The sequence below is a fragment of the Callospermophilus lateralis genome, chromosome 5 (genome assembly GCF_048772815.1).
Source record: "Callospermophilus lateralis isolate mCalLat2 chromosome 5, mCalLat2.hap1, whole genome shotgun sequence".
Lineage (NCBI taxonomy): Eukaryota > Metazoa > Chordata > Mammalia > Rodentia > Sciuridae > Callospermophilus > Callospermophilus lateralis.
Window position 1 is genome coordinate 125,868,638 of NC_135309.1, and position 21,892 is coordinate 125,890,529.

At 33.5% G+C, this 21,892-nt stretch overlaps 1 protein-coding gene across 1 annotated transcript in view; it reads right to left on the reverse strand.

The window, feature by feature from the left end:
• Itga1 (integrin subunit alpha 1) overlaps positions 1–21,892 on the reverse strand; it is a 151,108-nt gene that overhangs the window by 15,164 nt on the left and 114,052 nt on the right. Inside the window, exons 15-23 of the mRNA XM_076857298.2 lie at positions 19,546–19,676; positions 17,882–18,048; positions 14,502–14,638; positions 12,490–12,600; positions 10,583–10,792; positions 8,594–8,674; positions 5,229–5,305; positions 2,270–2,359; positions 824–926 (exon numbers count right to left, since the gene is read on the reverse strand). Coding sequence (XP_076713413.2) covers positions 824–926; positions 2,270–2,359; positions 5,229–5,305; positions 8,594–8,674; positions 10,583–10,792; positions 12,490–12,600; positions 14,502–14,638; positions 17,882–18,048; positions 19,546–19,676 — 1,107 coding nt within the window. The remainder of the gene's footprint in view (positions 1–823; positions 927–2,269; positions 2,360–5,228; positions 5,306–8,593; positions 8,675–10,582; positions 10,793–12,489; positions 12,601–14,501; positions 14,639–17,881; positions 18,049–19,545; positions 19,677–21,892) is intronic.

Below are 21,892 nucleotides of genomic sequence, written 5' to 3' on the forward strand. Positions count from 1 at the left end.
GGTAATTGAAGGCAGGTGGAGTGTGGTTAGAGGAGGTAGGACATTGGGGGAATGGCTTTGGGGTATATATTTGTATCTGGCATGTGGAGTCAGTCTTTCTCTCTCTCCCTCTATCCTTTCTGATCACCATGTGAGCTGCTTCCCTCTGTCACACTCTTCCTCCATGATGTCCTGCCTCACCTTGAACCCCGAGGAATGGAACCAGCCTCATATGGACTGAGCCCTCTGAAACTGGAGCCACTAAATAAACTTTTCCTCTTCTATAGTTCTTCTAGTCAGGTCTTTCAGTGGCAGCAGTGAAAAAGCTGACTAAAACAAGTGCCAACATCATTAATTTACAGTGTAATGCATGTAAAGGGTAGTGGTGTGCAGAGTGAGATATTTATTGAGTAGAGAAAAATGTTACAAAGATAATTTTAAAATAATCAATTTTTGTAATAGTCATAATTATTAAAAATATGTTTTTCTCAGTCATACTAAAACTAAACGAATTCTACAACTTGTATTTAGGAATTAAGACTGGACAATTAATAGGTAGTATCTATTAGGTTCCATGGTTTACTTTTTTTCTATGAAGTCATTCTAAATTACTGTGCCTTATTGTGAGAAAATTAAAAACATAGGTTTTTAAAATTGATTTGAAGTATAATTATCAATTTAAATAAAAATGCTTTAAAATAATGAAATTATAAAGAAAAATATTCTTGGATCTAGAGATTAAATGTTGGAAATGTGTTATTTTAATATGTGTGTTTGTTAACATCTTAAATCATAAATTTACAAATAACACTTTTAGGATTTTTACTCAGAGATAATTTCTTACCAAATAGAATATGTTAATTTCATTTCCAATATCCTCAGTAGAATTAATAACTTCAGGGACAGTCTCATTGGCCGGAATTGAAATATGGTATTCACTTGCAGAGCTTTAAGAATTAAATTAGAAAAATAAAATACACAACAAATTAAACATTTATTTAGCTTTATTCTTTTCTTTCTTTATAACATGTCATCACAAAAATTCTTAAAAAGAGTTTAATCAAAGAAGAATTCTTTTACTCAAAAATTCAAAATCAAATTTCTAGGAAGGTGAGAATAATTATAAAATTTAGTTAAATAATCATTAATGCTTATTTGCTAAACTATCTATAACTTTTTAAATAAAATTTCATTGTTGAGTTAAAAGTTTCCATGAATTCACCACTATTTATATTTAGTGAAAACAACAAGCTAAAGTTTGGAATTTTTAGTAGTGTGAAATTTTAAGCAGGATTGACAAAATGTTTTCCTTTTCACATTTTAAAGTCCTATATTTAATACTAAACTTTAAAGTTTCATACATATTATCATAGTCTTTGGATCAACTTGGTGAAACTTAGGAATATATCTTAAAAAGCACTTTAATGAAGAGAAAGCAAAAAATATTTATAAGTGTTGATCAAAATTTTATTTTAAATAAGTGGAAAAATCTTAGGTAAATCTGTGTACCAAAAGAAATAGATACAACACAATAAAAATCAGCCAACAGAATTTAAATGCCAAGAAATGTAAGCAAAATCTATGAGTATATTCTATAATCCTTATGTTTGTGGTATTTTATTAAGACAAAGTTCCATAGAAAATGAATTAACAAAATCTTTAGACTAAACTGAACTTGACATTGATTCTTATGCATTTTGTATGCATTGCACATATTTAATCAGCAAAAGCTTGGAGTTCTGCTTAAGCAAGGGAATTTATAGGGGAAAGTTTGCCAATATGATTGATATTTGGATAGATAAGAAGTTCTTTTAAGAGAAACAATGAATTATGAATAGGGAAGGAATAAATGTTTCATCAATGAGATATGCTTTAATCTTGTATGTTTGGAATTGGCAAGCTTATAGGATTCCACGGGATGAGAAGGATGGCCAAGAATTATGTTGCTGACTCCTCAAAAAACACTATATTTTGTGAAGGTCTTCTAGATCTTTGGCTTGCATTTAAGAGTTAAGACTGGATTGTTAATGTGATCCAGTATTACTGCACCTCATATTTTGGGGTATTTAGCATATAGGTTCTGAAATGTTAGGGTACATGGCAATTACCTGGAAGATTTATTTAACATGAATGTTGGGCACATCCTCAGAGTTTCTGACTGGGGTGGGGCTTGAGAATGTGACTCTCTAATAAGTCCCCAGATGATGGTATGTTCTTGGCTGAAGACCACACCTCTAGAAACACTGGGTCAATAGAAAAGCATTGATATATAAATGTGATTTCCACCTACCTGTAAAATTGTAGTCCCACTTCATATTTTACTGGGATAGAAATATTTGCTTCATTATCAAAAAGAGTTTCAGGAGGTTCTTCACTGTCACTAGAAAATGCAGAGTACATTCAGACAGGTCATTAAACTGTTGATTATTGAGAGACATTTCTAAGCATTTGAAAGACAAGCTTATATTGGCAAATAAAAGCATAAAAGAATAGAATTATTGATTTTTTTAATCAGGGGGAGGAGGGAGATCAGAGAAGGGTACTGTTAAAAGTTTCCAAGTTGATGCTAATTTGAAGCTACAGGTGAAAAACCACACTGATTTAATCCCTTATTTCTCAAAAATTCTGTGATAATAATAATGAGGAACCCCAAGTGTAATCGTTAAAAATGCACAGATTGGTGGGCTTCTCTTCTACAAATGTGAATTTAATAGGTCTAGGTTGGGGCCCATGAATTTGTGTTTTTGCCACAAATCTCCCTGATTTATTTATTATAGATGAGGACTTTGCAAAGGACCACAACTAGGGTCACACAGCTGAGCAAATCTAAAATCTTGTTTTCTCCTTTATACTCTTTCCATACTAGGTACATATTATTTGTAAAACACTTGTTTAGTACCTTGATTTTGGTAATAATTTAAACTATGTATGTAAACACACACACACACACACACACACACACACACACACACACATATATATATATATACACACACATAAATGCATGTGTATATCTCATTAGTCTTATATTAGTGCTTGTTAAAAACCATGTATAAGTGATAATACTTATATGGCCAGAGAATGAAATTGGTCTTAGAAGTTGGTACGTTTGCTGAAATTATTTAACCTCTCTGTGCTTTAGTTTCTTCATCTATAAAATGGAGATTTGAGCATTAAATGATTGATAGATGGTGATTAAATGAGTAAGAAGTTTAAAGAGCCTAGGACTGTGCCCAGGACAGAGGAAATATCCCATAAGTATTATATTTCATTGTTATTATCACACACACCTGTCCATCAACTGACCAAGCACCTAGCACACTGTTTTCCAGAATGTGCAATAGCATCTTTTAAGGCCTTTGCTTATTCCCAAGTGTATATAGTGGCTTTGTGCGAGCAACAGGGGAGCAAAAGCCATGCGCTACCTTAAATTATAGGTACTAGCATCACTGAGCTTTTACTGTGAATGGCTCCCTTCTCTCTAATATATCCCACAGTGTAGCTAAATTCATCTTCCTAAGAAGCAGCTCTGAACACGTGACTTAACTCTTTGAAACTTTCTGAATCCTTAAGACCTATTCAGTTAAGAAAAACATGCCTCTTATTCATAATAAGTCTCTAGAATAATATGCTAGGATGCACAGTTTAATTCCCATTACTACATGATGTATTACACATTCTGCATATCTCAGCTAAAATTGATTACCAGTATTCCTCAAATTGATCAACTGATTTGCCTTTGAGTTTTCACTCAAACTGTATAATTTTGCCTATAAATGTTCTACCTAATTCTATTCACCAATATCTCTGAAAAATGCTTTAAGGTCTTCCTGATTTTAAATTTTCTTGATAAAAATTTTTTTAGTTTGTCATTGCTAAATAGATATAATTTCACCCTTTGTTTTTTCTGTAACACATGAACACATGGTTTATATTTCTATATTGGACTTTCCTTACTCTAGCATATAGTATAAAAATTTTATATTAATCTTAACCTGTATTGTAATATTCACCCCATAAGGAGGTTTGTGCCTGTAGTAATTTTTGTATTTCTTGCACTGATTAACTCAATATCTTTTCCATAATAGATGTCAAAGAAATATTTGTTGAATTGAAGTGAAATGAACATAGAGAAGTAATATATCCATTAATTCATTTTTGTCATTTACTCAGGGCTATGGTTTGGATAAGAAGTGTCATCAAAATGCTCCTGTTAATACAGGACTATTTAGAAGTGAAATAATTTGATCGTGAAGGATGTAACCTAATCAGTCCATTCTAGTTTGAAAGGACTGGCTGGGTGGTAACCATAGGCAGTTGAGGCTGGAGGAGGTGGGTCACTAAGGGTGTGCCCTAGAAGGGTTATTCTTCTTGTGGCCCTTTCCTCCTGGCCCCCACTTTCTTTCTCTTTCTCTCTGTGCTTCTTGACCCCATGATGAGCTGAGCAGCTTTCCTCCATTGGGCCCTTTCCCCACATGAAGTATTATCTCAATTTGGGCCCAGAGCAATGGAGTCAGCCATCTCTAGACTGAGACTTTGGAAACCATAAGTCCCAAGTAAGCTTTTCCGCCTCTCAATTGTTCTTGTCAGGTATGTTGGTCACAGTGATACAAAATGCTCAGTTATTCCCCATCTACTTAATTATTAGTTACCAGGAATAAAGCAACAGAAGATAGAACTTGTTCTCAATGAAGGCGGTAAAATGGATAATTACACTTAGAAGAAAGTTAATCCATTCTTTTAATTTCCTCATTAGTCCCTCCCCCCTTTTTTAGCCTATTTGTTCTATGATAACTTTCAGAAGCTTTGACTGATTTGGATAAAATTTATGAAGCACAAAGGGTGTCAGTTGATCTTGAAAGCCAGTAAATGTTTCAAAATTAGATCCTGTAAAATTTTAAATGAATTTAAAAAAAATTTGGCAGATGTAAGTGTTGTTGAATTGAAGTGAAATGAACATACAGAAATAATGTACAGTACAATATACATTATATATATTGTATAATATACAGTACAATAGTGTAACCAATAATTTAATCCATTTAATTAAATTATTTCTATTAAATTTTTTTATTTTTGTAAATTATTGATAGTATTTTTGTGAAATAAAATGGTCATGGTTTTCTACTTCTAGTGATCTTATATAGGTTATAAGGAGCTGCTAGCGAGTCTCTAAAGCCAAATATTCTAATTTCATGAAAGAAATTATAGACACACATATAAACACGTTCATACACACATATACTAACCTTGTTGTACTTAGATGAATGGTCATATTTTCTGTGAGGTAAGATGTATTAAACTGAAATAATATTTTGAAGGTTACCTGTGAAATAAAAATATGTGTCCTCAGTGATAGATACTATTTATTTTGATTCAAATATTCAGTTTGCTTAAATGTATCACCCAAATTTAAATTATAAAAAATATCTTATAAAATGAAACTTTATCCCATCTCAAAAATATATAGAATAAGATATGACACACATGTGTTTTAAAATGTAAATATGTAATATGCTTTGCATATTGCTGTGTTCTGAGTGTTTGAATTCTCTTAAACTAATGTGTTGAAACCTAATGACCAATGTTATTGTATTAGGAGATGGGGAGGCAGTTAGGTCCTGAGAACTTGCAGGAATGGGATTGGTGACCGTACCAGAAAATCATCCAGAAAGCTGCATTTCTCCATCTGAGGAGAAATGAGAGGATTCCTTCTCTGACTGAAAATCGAACCCTCAATAGACAGAATTTACCAGTGTCCTGATCTTGGATTTCTCAGCCTTCATAACTCTGAGAAACATATTTCTCATTTATGTGGTACACAATTTATGGTATTTTGTAATAGCAGTCTAAATGGACTAAGACATAAAAAACTATTGACTTCATGTACTTTATTGAAATATATTAGTAAAAATATATTAGTATAAAGTATTTATACTAACCATAAGTTATTGCCACAAAGAGACATTCTATTTATTATATACCATAATTTACCAGATCACAATGACAAAAAAATAATGCAATTGTGAAATGGTCATAATTAAAACTTTTTTAGTATGGAAACTTTAAGTACCAGCAGCCATCTATACACAGTCATTATCAAATAGGGAAAAAAATACTTGGATTCACTAGTTTGATATTGTAAATTTTTTTGGACTACTAAGGAATAATAAGAATCTTGCCTTTTTAGAAGAAAGAAAATTATAAGAAAAAATGGAAAGTTTTGTTTGTAATAGATTGTATAGTTAAAAAATACATAAGAAGAATTGAAAAATGATTTTGCTATACAAACATTCTGATACAGGTAATTGACTTCTAAGAAAGTTTGCCTGAATGTATGGACTACGTAGTGTATGACTCTTAATAAACACCAACAGGAAGACCAAAACCAAAATTATTTCTTCAAAGAAATATGTCACTTTCTGTATAATAGTTCAAGAGAACTCATTAGTAATGCTTATAAAATTATATTTATCAAATTCAAAGTTAATATTGTTTTATGCTAAAGTATTTTAGAATTTAGTCCAGCAAAGTAGAAAGTCCAAAATGAACAATTAATAGAAAATACCCCAAATTTTATCTTTGTGATTCAGGGAGAGGTTTTGATTTTTAAAGCCCTGGTAATCAATTTAGGTACCATTCACAGAAAGAAAGGCGAATCTCAAAGATCAGGAGATTTACTTGGTTATACCACATCATGTATGAAGTTCTCTTTTATATTTTCTCCTTCTACATATTTGATTTACATTGAAAATGGAGGAACAAAAAGTTCTTCTAAGAAGAAAAATGTCTGAAGTCTTATCCTTTCTTTAAAATAGAAAAATTCCAGTAGACCCTTGGCTGGGTAGGCTTCAACTACAATACACAAAGGGTCAGATTATCTAGGTGGCTCAGCTAGAGCCCTCTCCTCCCTTTCCTTAATCTCCATGAATAGATTTGGCATGTGAATCATCTTTGCATTCTTGATGAGTCTTTGCACCTAGGAGAAGATTCTAGAAAAGCAGTGAAGTGAAAGAAACTGTTTATTGCACACCACCTGATCTTAAAATGCTTAAATGGAAAATCTAGATCTTATAATCAAAGTGCATTCTAAGCATAAAGCCAAAGTCAAGATGGATTTTAGATTTTCTTCCCATCTCTCTATGGATAGCATAAGAGATACTTTGATTCACACTTGCACCCTAAGCAGCAAGGAATTACTGAATACAGAGAAAAAATGGTTAAGAAATTCAGTGGGGGAAATGAATAGTCTTTTCTCAAATGTTTTGGGGTCACTAGATATTTTTAAATAAAGAATGCATTGGACTCATTCCTTACATCCTGCACAAAAGTTTCTCAAAATGGATGGTATACCTAAATATAAGAGCTAAAATTATAAAACTCTTGGAAGAAAATATGAAAAACATTCCTGACCTTGGATCAGGCAAAGTCTTCTAAGACGTGACACAAAAGCATGAGGGACATAAAATTAAATAGAGGGACACAAAATTAAATAGATAAATTGGACTGCATCAAAATTTAACAAAAGTTTTGTTCTTCAAAGAAAATGAAAAGACAACTGACAGAATTCACAAATCATATATGTGATATGGGACATGAATGTAGACTATTTGATGAACTCTTACAACTTAATAATCCAAAAGACAACTCAATTCAAAAATGGATGAAAGAGCTGGGCATAGTAGCACATGCCTGTAAATCCCAGAATCTCAGGAAGCTGAGACAGGAGGATTGTAAATTCAAAGCCAGCCTCAGCAAAAGCGAGGTGCTAAGTAACTCGGTGAGACGCGGTCTCTCAGTGAAACACAAAATAGGGTGGGGATATAGTTCAGTGGTTAAATGCCCCTGAATTCAATCCCCAGTACCCTTCCCTTTACCTTCCCTCCCCCCCAAAAAAAAGGATAAAAAAATTTTAACACACAATTCTTCAAATACTATATACATGTGGCCAATGTGCAATAAAAAGATGCTCAAAACCTATTAAGGAAATACAAAAAAAAATTATAATGAAATATCATTTCACACCCATCAAGATGACTATAAAAATACATTATAATGTGGAGAAATTAGAACCCTCAACCATTGCTGGTGGGAATGTAAAATGGTGTATCCATTCATCTACTGTAAATTTGTCTTGGTGCTTAAATTTCACTTATGCAATACTTACTTTTGAGTTTTTTCTTAATCTACTTGGACTATTATAACAAAATCCTTGGCTTGAAAAATTTATAAACAACATAAATGCATTGCTCACAGTTTTGAAGACTGGCAATTCTAGAGCAAACCACTAGAAGATTAGGAATGAGGGTCTGTTCTCTGTAGACTGTGGCTGCTATGTAACCCCAGATGGTGCAAGCAACAAATTTCTTTTAAAGCCACTAATCCCCAAAGCCTCACTTTTTAATGCTATCACACTGGGGATTAAATTTCAACCTAAGAGTTTTAGGAAGATACAAACATTCAGACCATAGCAGATTTGAAGCTGAAAAGGATTGAATTCAACCTTTTTCATCCATATCGTCCTAAAATCCCATTAGAAGGATTTATATATTTGGCTTTGAGCATATCATTTTTCATATCCAATTGCTACATGTGTTTTTTATAAACTGCTCACCATTTCTCCTCTTCTTAGGAAAGGATATCCAACTTTACATGTGATATTATGATTGGATTCACAACTATCTTTTTGGATGCCCTAGAAAGAGAAATTAAAGAGAAACAGAGTAGAGAAGCAGGTGAAATATTTGAGCTTAAACTTCTTATTTTAGAATTTCCCCAGCTGTGTCTTGGTGACATCCTTGCCAAGATTTGTCTCTATTTAGCTGGAGGAGCCAGCACTCTGGGACGACGTGTTCCATAGTCCATGAAAATCTGAAAATTCATTTGAGGGTGCCTAAAAGACAACACACATCTCACTCTTTCCCAAATCCTCATTTGGAAAATGAGACCACTGATAACATTTACTTACAGGTGATTGTAGTACTGGACAAAATAATACTGGACTGCACAGAATAGCCCACAGTGAATGTTAGTACTTAAGAGTTTAGTGCAAGTAGAGAAGAGCAAGGGATCTGAGCTGGGACCACCAGGATTGAACTCCTGCCTCCACCACTGTTTGCTCTAACCATGTCAAGATTGCTCACCTATCTTGGTCTGATCATCTAACAAGTGGAGTTGGTAATGCTCTACTCTATCAAACCTAAAACGTCATTGAATGTGAGATACAACATTATTTTATAAACAAGTGGGAAGGAAAAAGCCATTCTTGCAGTTAAACAGCACACAGTTAATTGTAAAATGCAATTGCAAGAAATGTTAACATGTGAAAATGGTTTATCCTTGAATCTCCACAGTAACTAGGTACAATGATGTCTACTTATCAAAGAATGATAATCAGATCAATGAAATCCTTGGAACAGAACTCAGCATGTAATTCAAGAAGGGGTAGCCATTATTGATACTGTACTAGTATTATTAGTATTATTAGTAGTATTATTGATATTGTTCATAAAAGCAGAGGAGGTGCATGTTTGGTTTTATTGCCAAACTCAGTAAATTAGCTAAAGAGCATACAATTATTTTTAATATAGTTACCCTTTTCAGAGGGAATTTGAATGGTTATACTTTCCAATATTGCTTTGCACCTATATTTTGAATTTATATGACTATATTTATAAATAACATTTTGAATATAAGATATGGTATACTAACATAGTAATGTATGATGTACATATTATATACAATATATAATATATAATACATACATTTAATATATATGATATATAGAGTATATATATATACATACATAATACATATATGCTTAGATATATATTATTATGCATAATATGTATATATACTTCATATATTATTATATTAATATACTATTCTAATATTCAGAATATTATTTATGAATTTATTATATACTAATGCATATAGTAATATATGATTTTTAAGCCTATTTTAACCATCATATCTTTTAAGTGATATCCTATCAAATGGAGAGATATACAAGTGAAAATCTTGAATTCATATCAACTAGACAATAGCATTTTAATACTATCTGTAATAAGTGCATTGCCTTTTAACATGAATCATGCATATTATTAATTCATATAAGCAAATACAGAATTTCAATTCAAGAGAATTCATTTGGAGATCAGAATTAAAAGCAAAGTTCAAACTTGGAAGTATTAGCTACTCTGTGATATAAAGATGTAGGTACATAGATACAGATATCTATATCTACATATATTAGCACAGGGATCCCTCTCTGCAACTCTGTTAAAATATTTTGGCTTTGATATGTTCTTCCTTTACTCAGTCTCAATTTCAGTGGTTTAAGTTCTTTGTGAAACATACAATTTTGATACTTCAACTATTCCTTTCTGTGGCTGAATAAGAAGAAAGATACATCTCCAAAGAAATAAAGCAAAAGATTTTTTAAAAAGCTTGGTACTTTTACCACTAGTGTATGTTTACTTTATACAAAAAACCTTTTTTATTCTTCTAAATTATAATATGTTAAGAGCAATTATCTCAGTAGTATGAAAAGTACATTCAAGAAATGCTTGCTAAGAGAGAAAATAAATAACTACAAGTTTACCTCAATTCCAGAAAAAATTAGATTTGGAGAATATTGCACAATTGTTCTGGTGTTATAGGCACTGTCCCTTTTATTTCTCACTGTCAGGCTAACATTGAACTTGTCATTTTGAGACTTGACAATAAGCAGGCCCTTTTCTTTGGTGGATACATCCAGAACCAGGTCTGAGATACATTTTTCCTTATTTCCACAATCTTTGGCAAAAGGAATCTGAAACAGTAACAAGAAAGTATTTTTGAAAGTGTAGTTATACATTATTGAAAATTATGTATCTTTTTATGTAACAGAAATTACATGTATCAGAAAAAGTTAAGCAAGTCATAATGAGGATAGATTGTACTGCAGAAATTTTAAGAAATTTTATATTTATTCTTGAAATCTATAGGGAAAGAATAAACTTTTACACATATATATTTTTCCTAGTCCTTTTAAGAATGCACAGTATTTATGGCTATTTTCCACTAGCTTTAGTCTGTCAGAGAAGGTAAAAATTCTAAGATATTAAAGCCACTCAACACCAATTATAAGATTTTCTATTGAAAAGAATCAAATACTTAGGAATATAAAAAAGCTGGGTCTAGAGGATGGGAGAATGGTCACACCATGTATCTGGGAGTTCTGTTTGATTCTTCTTCACTAAGTCTCCCCACACCCACAGAACACAGCCAATCTCCAAGCACTGTCCAATCCACTCCCCCTTCTAAATACTGCCTAAATCTTTTCTCATCCCTCCTCTTCCTCTCTGAACTAAAGTAATAGCCTCCAACTATTCTCCCCCACCCACTCATTTTTCTTTGATCATTTTCCATATTGTGGCTGAAGGAATCCTCAGGAATTGCACATCTAGCCCCAACATTGAGCTGAATTAAAACTTCCAACAATATTGCATGGCTCATATAAAAGTTTAAAAAGTATGCTGTGGCACCAAGTCCTGAAGGATCTTGCCCCTGCTTTGGCCTTCAGCCTCAACTCACATCACCTCTCCCCTTGTTCTTTAGTTCAAGCCACAAAAATGAGTACAATTTAGCTTTTTTTTTTTTTTTTTTAAATATCTCGGGACCTTCATATATACGATCCCCTCTGCTTCCCTGACTAAGTGGGATGGAAAATCACCCACACCTTCAGGTCTCCACCTAACTGTGTAGGGGGCTTTCCTGGACTCCCCAGACTACACAGAAGTTCCTGTAGTGCTCTGAAGTTCTCCACAATCTAATTACTACCTAAAACCTTCATGTTGACAGATTCCTAGGTTTTACTGCAAGCCCTGTGCCTAGTATGTATAAGACAAGAAATCTATTTGGAAGGTAGGAAGAGAGTAGAAAATAGGTGTATGCGGGAAACTAATTCCTCATCTTGAATATTTCCTCTACGGGTGCTGCATGGCACTCTCCTCCATCTCTGTTCCCTATTTACTGTCAGGTGTGGGGCATTGAACTCTGAATTTGGAAGCAGGACCTGGGGAGCACAGCTCAGCCCCTTCTTGTCTATTTGCCTTTGGGGCAGCAGTGTGGACAAGGGAAGCATACATTCTGATTTACTCCACTTGCAAGTGTTACAGGTGGGCCCCAGTGAAGAAGGCCAGAGATGGGTCCACAACACTGTCACTACTTGGTTATCCATGATCTGAGTCCAAGGTTTACTATGAGGGTACCCTCTCTACCTAAACTGTGCTCTGCAACTCAGTGTTCCCTAGGGTAAAGGGGGGCATTTCTTTTGATTGGTCCTGAATCATTTATTAGTTTCCTTAAACTCCAGCAATAGGAAGTTAAAGGGTTAGGAAAGGTGTCTAATTACATAAATGTAACATAATATATATAATAATATGACATATATAGATATATGTGTTTCAAGCTTTTTGCTAATACAGTCACAAGTAGGTACTCTGAATTTAAAAAAATCTGACTTACGTATTCATGTACTGAATTTGGTAGAGAATCATCAAGGATTGGGCCATTTTCTGGATCAGTAAGATTAAAATCCAAAGTTATCCTTACAGAATCCTGAAAGTCATGCTTGTCCTAGAGTTTGAAACATAAAATATGTCATTGGTATCATACTGACCAGACATTCTAATCTTGTAGCTTTTTCTGCCCTGTGGCTTACTAGAACATTTTTTTTTTTTTACAACTAATTTGACAATATGCCTCATCAGACTTTTGTTTTGATGGATGGAGATGGCCTTTCTGCTTTGACAAGGGACACAGCTGGGAAGCAGAGGTTTCAGAATGTAACCAGTTGACTCACCTATGGCTTCTCAAAGAGGTCTGCTGAAGTAATGGGACACAGCATACCTTGTCCCAGGTCAGGATATACCACCCTGATCTGCATGCATAACAATGTCATTTCTCTTGATACCTTGAACTAAAAAATCAGTATGTAATACTTCTAGGAAAGTCTATCAATTTCAGAAGGGCAAACTGCCTTTAAATGGACTTATATTTTATTTTTATAATATATATATATATACACACCCACACACATATAAAATTTTATAATGCAAATTGATATAGAAATGATGTGAATATTATTAATAATTCCAAAATTATCACTAATAATAATTTTCATTTATAGTGTCCAAAATTATGAGTTTACACATTATTTTCAATACTTCTTTAACATGAATAACTGTTAGGGTTTTTATTTTATATTGGCTTAGTTGAGCCTCTATGGCCAAATAACTTTATTAAAGTAACACAGAATGTGGGGGAGTTGGGATAGAAATTCCATCTGGCTAACTCCAGAACAAGTTAGCCAGGAAATTTTGAAGCTAGTTTGTTTCTTTTAAGGTACTTGGGTACCTGGACATCGTGTAGATACTGAACTTGGGAACAAACAGACTGCAATTGCTTTTAGGAGACTGGTGGCAATGCCATATCTGTCTTACGCACATGGAATTTGACACAAAGTTTTAACTCCTAAATGTTCAGTTCTGATGAGCAACATCAGAGGGATTACTCCAACTTTATTTTTTTCAGATCATAATATTGATCTTTATGTTGATAGAGTAAGTTTATTATGATGTCTATCATAGGTCATACTGGCACAAAAACCATTGAGAAAGAATAAATATGGCATACCAGGATGCACATTTTCTGTCACTCTCCTCAACCTAACTATATTTTTCAAAATATTTTATATAAATACATGAAGAATATGAAAGCCAGTCACAGGTTGGAAAATCAGCCTGTATCCTTTGAAACTACAAGGTCATGATCAAGCGTCTAAGTCTTAATCTCTGTTACTCAAATCAGAGTTTCCTCACTACCTTCATTCTGCTTTAGAAAAAAATGATTATCATGTACACTTTAGGAAAATGTTTAAGAAACTCCCACCCTCGATTGAAAACACTCTCCACATATGCAATACCACAAGAAAATATATTTAAATTGGTACGAATTGGCTTATCAAGCCATCTCTAGAGATTACTAATTTGCTTTCCAAACCTCTCTCATCCACTGAAACAGAAAGAAACTGAAGTAGCACAAACCCTCAGAAGATTAAAAAAATAATAATACCAATGGACCCCGAAAGCATGTGTCCCAATTAATAGTCTGCCCTCAGGGCAGTTAATCACTGATCACTGATGAGGTCCAGAGAAGTCAAGTGGTGTTTTCAAGTTGAAAAAAGTGAATGAATGCAAGAATGGAAAGAATAAGGGAATGAGGAGTCCTCATTCATGATTCCTTGATTCTGTAATATATGGATGTCTGATACACACAGGGAAGATTAAAGAGTTTCTCATTTGGAAACGACCTGCAATTTTTATTTATTTTTTCTGATGAGGGAACAAGCAAAATGAAATTTACTTTATGTTGTCCACTTTGAAATAAAATAGTCAGAACTTGAATGACTTGAAATACAACATTTATATTATATTCTATGTTTGGAATAAGGCAGCTATAATATATGATTTACTTGCCAACATGTAGAAGGAATGCCTAGTACATTCTGATCCTTGAACTGTGATATTTCGTTGAATCTTTCTCTCCTGAGTTCCAGAGAAAAAACTTCGTGATATCTGTCTTAGTGAATCTAGGGTGACACGATACTGCATATCTATAAAAATAAAAGAATAGACAAAAATGTTTATTTAAGAATGATTTTCACAATTCAACTCATTGAATAAATATATAGAAATATCTTTTGAGCAATTAATCAAACAAAAGAGTTTTATTTCTTGGCATATTCACATTAGTGTAGTACAATGATACTAGCAGTCAAGAAGACCATCCTGAGGAGTGCTCATGATTTCATCATGAGTTCATCATGTATTGAATTATGCTTATTTATGATGTACATATATATGAAGTACATACATATGACATACATGTATGTGATGTACACATTCACATGCATACACACCCACCCATCTAATTTACTGACCATTCTGTATTTACTTGATTTTCACTCAAAATATTGATTTAGAAATGTTGGAATACTGTTTGGAATACTGTTTGGAATACTGATCATGTCATATTTCAATAGAGATAAAAAGACATTAATGGCATTTTTACCTTTTTCATAAAAATATGTCATTTTAGATTATGTTCAAAGCACTATTAAATTCAATAAAATAAGTATATATAAGTGAAATCTTGTACTTCATTTGAGGACTACAATCCTTATTTGATTCTTTAACTGTTTTACAAACATCAAATAAGATGAAATAATGTTGCATATGAAAACCTGATTTGTATTTTTGCATTACTATACCTTATTTATTTTCTATTCAGGGGACTATTTCAGAGTACATGTATACATATATACAGAAAATTAAGAAAAAATTATTTTAAGGATGAATGGTTTTTCTCATTAATTTGTCATTCAGATTGCAGAGTAAATTACTCTTCTGTAATCAATGGACTTACAGCTTTGGCTCCAACATATTTCAACATAATTTCAAAACTTCCTTAGAAAGTATGTGGATGTGTAACCGATGTGATTCTACAATCTGTATTTGGGGTAAAAATGGGAGTTCATAACCCACTTGAATCTAATGTATGAAATATGATATGTCAAGAGCTTTGTAATGTTTTGAACAACCAATAAAAAAATCTAAAAAAAGAAAGAAAGTATAGAACGCAGAAGGAGAAAGATGTTCAGACTGACATGATCCACCTGAGAAGCCCACACATCGTAAGTCTGACTCTAAAAAACTAGTGTGACCTTCTCAATAGAAAGGAACAAGTAGTTTGAGTTCTTTATATACTCCGGAGATTAGTGCTCTATCTGATGAGCATGTAGTAAAGATGTTCTCCCACTCTGTAGGCTCTCTCTTCACATTATTGGTTGTTTCCTTTGGTGAGAAGAAGCTTTTTAATTTAAATCTATCCTATTTACTAATTCTTGATTTTATTTCTTGTGCTTTAGAAGTCTGGTTAAGGAAGTCAGGATCTAATCCAACATGATAAAGATTTGGGCCTATTTCTTCTGTTAGGTGCAGGGTTTCTGGTCTAATTCCTAGATTCTTGATCCACTTTGAGGTGAGCTTTGTGCATGGTGAGAGATAGTGGTTTAATTTCACTTTGCCGCATATGGATTTCCAGTTTGCCCAGCATCATTTGTTGAATATGTTATCTTTTTGCCAATATATGTTTTCAATGCCTTTGTTTAGTATAAGATAACTGTATTTATGTGGGTTTGACTCTGTTTCCTCTATTCTGTACCATTGGTCTACAAGTCTATTTTGGTACCAACACTATGCTGTTTTGTTACTGAAACTCTGTAATATAGTTTAAGGTATGGTATTGTGATGCCTCCTGCTTCACTCTTCTTGCTAAGGATTGCTTTGGCTACTCTGGGTCTCTTATTTTTTCAAAATGAATTACATGATTGCTTTTTCTACTTCTATAAGGAATGTTGGGATTTTAATTGGAATTGCATTAAATCTGTAAAATGCTTTTGGTAGTATGGCTATTTTGACAATATTAATTCTTCCTATCCAGGAACATGGGTGATATTTCCATCTTCTAAGATCTTCTTCAATGTCTTTCTTTTTTAAAAAAATATTTATTTTAGTTGTAGGTGGACACAATATCTTTATTTCATTTTTATGTGGTGCTGAGGATTGAATTCAGGGCCTCATACGTGCTAGGTGAGAACCCCACCACTGAGCCACAACCCCAGCCTTTCTTTCTTTAGCATTCCATAGTTTTCATTGTATAGTTCTCAAAAAGCTTAACACCCAAAAAATAAATAACCAAATCAATAAATGGGCTAAGGAACTGAATAGATACTTCTCAGAATAAGATATACAATTGATCAACAAATATATGAAGAAGTATTCAACTTCTCTAGTAATTAAAGAAATACAAATCAAAACTACTCTAAGTTTTCATCTCACTCCTGTCAGAGTAGCAATTATCAAGAATACAAGCAATAGTAAGTGTTGGTGAAGATGTGGAGAAAAAGATACACTCATACATTGCTGGTGGCACTGCAAATTGGTGCAACCACTGTGGAAAGCAGTATTGAGACTCCTTAAAAATCTTGCATCAGAACCACTATTTGACCCAGCTATCCCACTCCCAGTCTACACCCAAAGGACTTAACATCAGAATACTATAGTGACATAGCCACATCAATGTTCACAGCAGCTCAGTTGAGAATAGCTAAATTATGGAACCAAACTAGATGCCCTTCAACAAATGATTGGATAAAGAAACTGTGGTACATATGCACAATGGAATATTGCTCAGCATTAAAAAAAGAATAAAAATTATAGTATTTGTAGGCAAATGGATGGAGCTGGAGAATATCATGCTAAGTGAAGTAAGCCAATCCCAAAAAACCAAAGGCCAAATGTTCTCTCTGATAAGTGGATGCTGATACATAATGAGAGGGGGTTGGGGAACTTTGATTGGGGCAAAGGGGAGAGAGAAAAGGGGAAGGAGCATGGGGACAGACACACTGGCGGAATGAGATGAACATCATTACCCTAGGAACATGTATACCCACATGGAGCGACTCTACATCCTGTACAACCAGAGAAATAAAAAGTTGTGCTACAATTGTATATAATGAATCAAAATGCATTCTGCTATCATGTAGAACTAATTAGAACAAATTTTTAAAAAAGAAAAAAAAAAAAAGGAGTTAAGTACTTAGGTCATCTGCAATATTAGTCTTCCCCAGGAGGGGGCAGAAGAAGGGAGAGGATTCTTTGAAAATTGAAAAAACAAAAAACAAAACAGACTGTTTTTGAAGTCCATTTCAAATTGCTGCCTCTGAGTTGATATGCCTGTACCAAATTCTACTGTATTTCACTGTGCCCCAAAGTACTTGCTTAAATAAGCTTACCAGCTTTGTAAATTGAGTCTTCTTTGGACTTCAATTTCGCATCAAAACATATTGTAGCATTTATGCACACTGTTTCCTTTCCCTCCATATGGCAGTTTTTCTTTTGAATATTCACTTTATTTGGTTCAAAATTCATGGTCACTTTAACTACAGCTACATCTCGAGACCTACAAACACAAAAACAATGGAAATCACTCACACCTTTATGCATTTCATGAATGCCATCAAGTTGGCAGTGCAATGTGACAGCATCAGAAGAGTCTCCTTTGTATATCCTGAGGACTCCTTTCCTCTAATGAGTCATCGATGGAGAAGAGAATGTATCTTATGTTCTGTGGAGATCCAGGCTCTTTTAGAAATATCCTGGGCATTTGGTTTAAAGTCTTAGGATCTAGTTTTGCTTGTAATGGGAAAAAAGTAAAATGAAGTGCCTGGGGAAGAGCTCAGAACCAAAACAATATTTGGGGGATCTCTAAGTTTGTTTCCCCAATTTGAAATGGTCCAGAGGTCCCTAGAAAACTTGTGGGCCCCAGTTAACCTTCATCTAGACTAAGAGATTTGTCTATTCTTGTGGGTTCAGCTGTGCCTATGTCTGGGAAGAAGAAGCAGAGTAATACTTGAGGCATTGTGTTAACCATGTGTGTTATTTCACTTAAATCTTAAATTGACTTTGACTTTAAGAAGAAAAACCATATAGTACTCCATTCCTTCTCCATGTTTTGCTTTTCCCAGTCTCAATTATCTGTGGTCAAACATGGTTTTCATTTTCTTTTTTCTTTTTTGATAGTTTTTAAACAATTTATTCACTGGAAATATGAAAAACATAGAAATGCATAAGAAAATAGGAATCACATAATTCTGCCTCAGCAGTAATAGCCATGAACATTTAGTACCCTTAATGTTTTATTTATTAGCAAAATAATAGAGACTTATGCAAATATATACATATATGCATATATAAACACACAGGTCCTTCTTTCACATATACACAAGCATATATATGTATATAGATATATACATATATGTATATAAATGCACATTTTTGGCTTTTGGTACTGGAGATTGAACTCAGGGGCACTTAACCACTGAGCCACATCGCTAGCCCTATTTTTGTATTTGATTTAGGGACAGGGTCTCACTGAGCTGTTTAGTGCCTTGCCATTGCTGAGGCTGGCTTTGAACTTGTGATCCTCCCATCTCAGCCTTCCAAGCTGCTGGGATTACAGGTATGCGCCACTGTGCCTGACTGTGCATGCACATTTTAAAACTTGTATAAAATATCAGCCAGTTTACCCTTTCATCAGCAATGAATGGACATGTCTGGTTTCCTGTTTATTAGTATGGATTCTCCAGACATGAGGCCACCTTGACCACATTCCACCCTATACATTCTTTCTGCTTCCACTAGATCTTTACAGTAGCTATGGCTCAGTCTAGTCCATGTGACAGGACTCTCGCTATTTGAATGTTTTTGACTACCTCTATTCATCATCTGCCATTTGTACTCAGATTCAACCCCTACTTCAGCATTGCAAAACTTGCTCTTTATGTCCCAGAGCAAGTTTTAGAAGAAATTTGTTATGGCATGAGCTCCAGTCACAATCTGAGCTCTGGAATTATTTGTGAAACACTGTTGGATTAATCAGATGTTATAAAATACATACCAAAAGAGGGCAGCCCCTCCAAGGCCCCCAATAGTCACATCAGTCAGACCATCACCATTTAAATCCATTTCTCCATGGATAGACTGGCCAAAAAATTTCAGTGTCTTTCCATCCCCACCTGATGGAATACGCTGTGAAAATCCCAATGGAGAATTTTATGTTAGAGTTTGTGCAAAAGAGCTTCAAATAATCTGGGAATTTATATTGGTTAACAAATATTGAAATCAAACTTTTTTTGCGAAACAGGAGGCCCCTCATGTAGTGACAAAAGGAAATATTCAGAAGTTCCCAAAGGATATTGTTCTTTTTATAGTACAGACAGAATCATTTCAGAATGATTGGCACCACAGAGAAGGGAAAAGATTATGTAGTATCATCTTGTATTCTCAAGGGAAACATGATTAACTGACTCTCCTTTCTAGTTACTTTTTAATCCCATTGTACAGAGATAATTAAAGGCAATGAAAATCTTGAAAAAAAAAACCTATTATAAAAGCAAGTAGGAAAATGGAAGATTGTTCTAGGGGTCAATTTGGGGTTCGTTAAATTTTGTGTCTGGTTATAAATAACATATTCCATCAAGTACATTTTTCAATATTCAGTCTTTTTTCTTTGGTGGGGATACCAGGGATTGAATTCAGGGACACTTGGCACTGAGCCACATCTCCAACCCTAATTTGTATTTTATTTAGAGACAGGTTCTCACTGAGTTACTTAATGCCTTGCTTTTGCTGATGCTGTCTTTGAACTCACCATCATCCTGCCTCAGCTTCCCTAGCTGCTGGGATCACAGGCATGTGCCATCATGCCATGATTCGACATTCAGTCTTTTTTACTGCGTGACAAAAATTGTCCTAAAAGTCAAGGTCACAATAGACCAACTCCACTCACATGTATTCTCAATGTAGGTAGAAGTGAATATTGAGCTGATTTGTTTATATCACCATACATAGATATCTGCACTTCTTGACTTAGCATTGGTATATGATGATGCTAATTTAATAAAGTCTGCTGACAAGGAGGCAGGACTTACAGCCCCCCTCTAAACTTGGGGTGTTATCATCTTCTTGTTTTTTACTTAAATAATAGAAAACAAGAAGCCAAATAAGGCAAACCAATTGGAAACATTTCTCATGCTAAAAATTGTATGTCCCATTGGAAAGTCTTTCCACATTTTTCAGCAAACAAATAAGGAGATGGCTTGGGAGAACTTAATTCCATTTGATTATCCTGTACACAAGCAGCACCTCTGGTTCCCATGGAAACAAGTAAGCACATCCTCACTTGTTCCCTGGGAAATCATTTTGCTGATAATTAAATGAGCCTAACTTTAATATTCTGCTTTGTTATTTTTGTTTAAAGAGGCATTTTGATTTATCACTATTTTACAAAATAAATTTCTTACGAAAATCTGTTCCATTAAATGACAAAATGTCTTCTTTTTTCTTCTTCAAATGCCATTCTATTGAATTAGCAGGATTAATAGTGAAAGAATAAAAGTGGTGGAACAAAAGAAATATACCTCTTCCTGCATTTCTTGGTTTCATCATGTCCCAATGGTAATAATGCCTGTATTTAGTGAACTATTTAATACCATGACAATTTTTAACAGAAACAAATCATTTATCAAATGAATAGAAACTTTGTTACTGAAATAACCCTTTGGTTTGTTCACTATTAATGTCATTATGACTTTATGAAAAATTCAACACTTTACCATACATAATAGATTTTGAGAACTATCTTGACTACAGAACCAAGGAGACCACTCAAATGCAAAATTAAATAAGTAATGCTATGATTTCTTTTCATGGCACATAAGCTAGAAAGTGGTGAGTTTTATTTTATTCATAATTAATTATTCAATGACTAACCAACTATTATTACAGAAAAACAATTATATTAGAACTACTTCAAAATCTCTTGTTTTTGTACCACATTAAGCATTTCTGTAAATTAATATTTTCCTCATGTATGAGGAAATTAAATTAATAGATTAGAGCTATTAATGGATAATAAATTTAAAACAGGAGCAACAGGAATCCCCTGCAGATTAAGCCCTCTTATATAATTTTCTTCTAATGAGGATTACTTACAAGAAAATTATAGACCTTCAGAAACTCAAATTTATGTGATGAAAATATGCCAATTTAATTCACAAATATAAATTTAATGACATCTTATTATAACAACATGAACACTAAATATGAAAATAATCTCACTCTTACCTCCTTTATTGACTAAATCATAATTATTGTTCTCTTATTCAGAGGAATACCCTCTCTTTAGTATCAAACACTTTGCAGATATTAAATAGCATTATTATGAAGTGTTCTTTTTTGTTTTT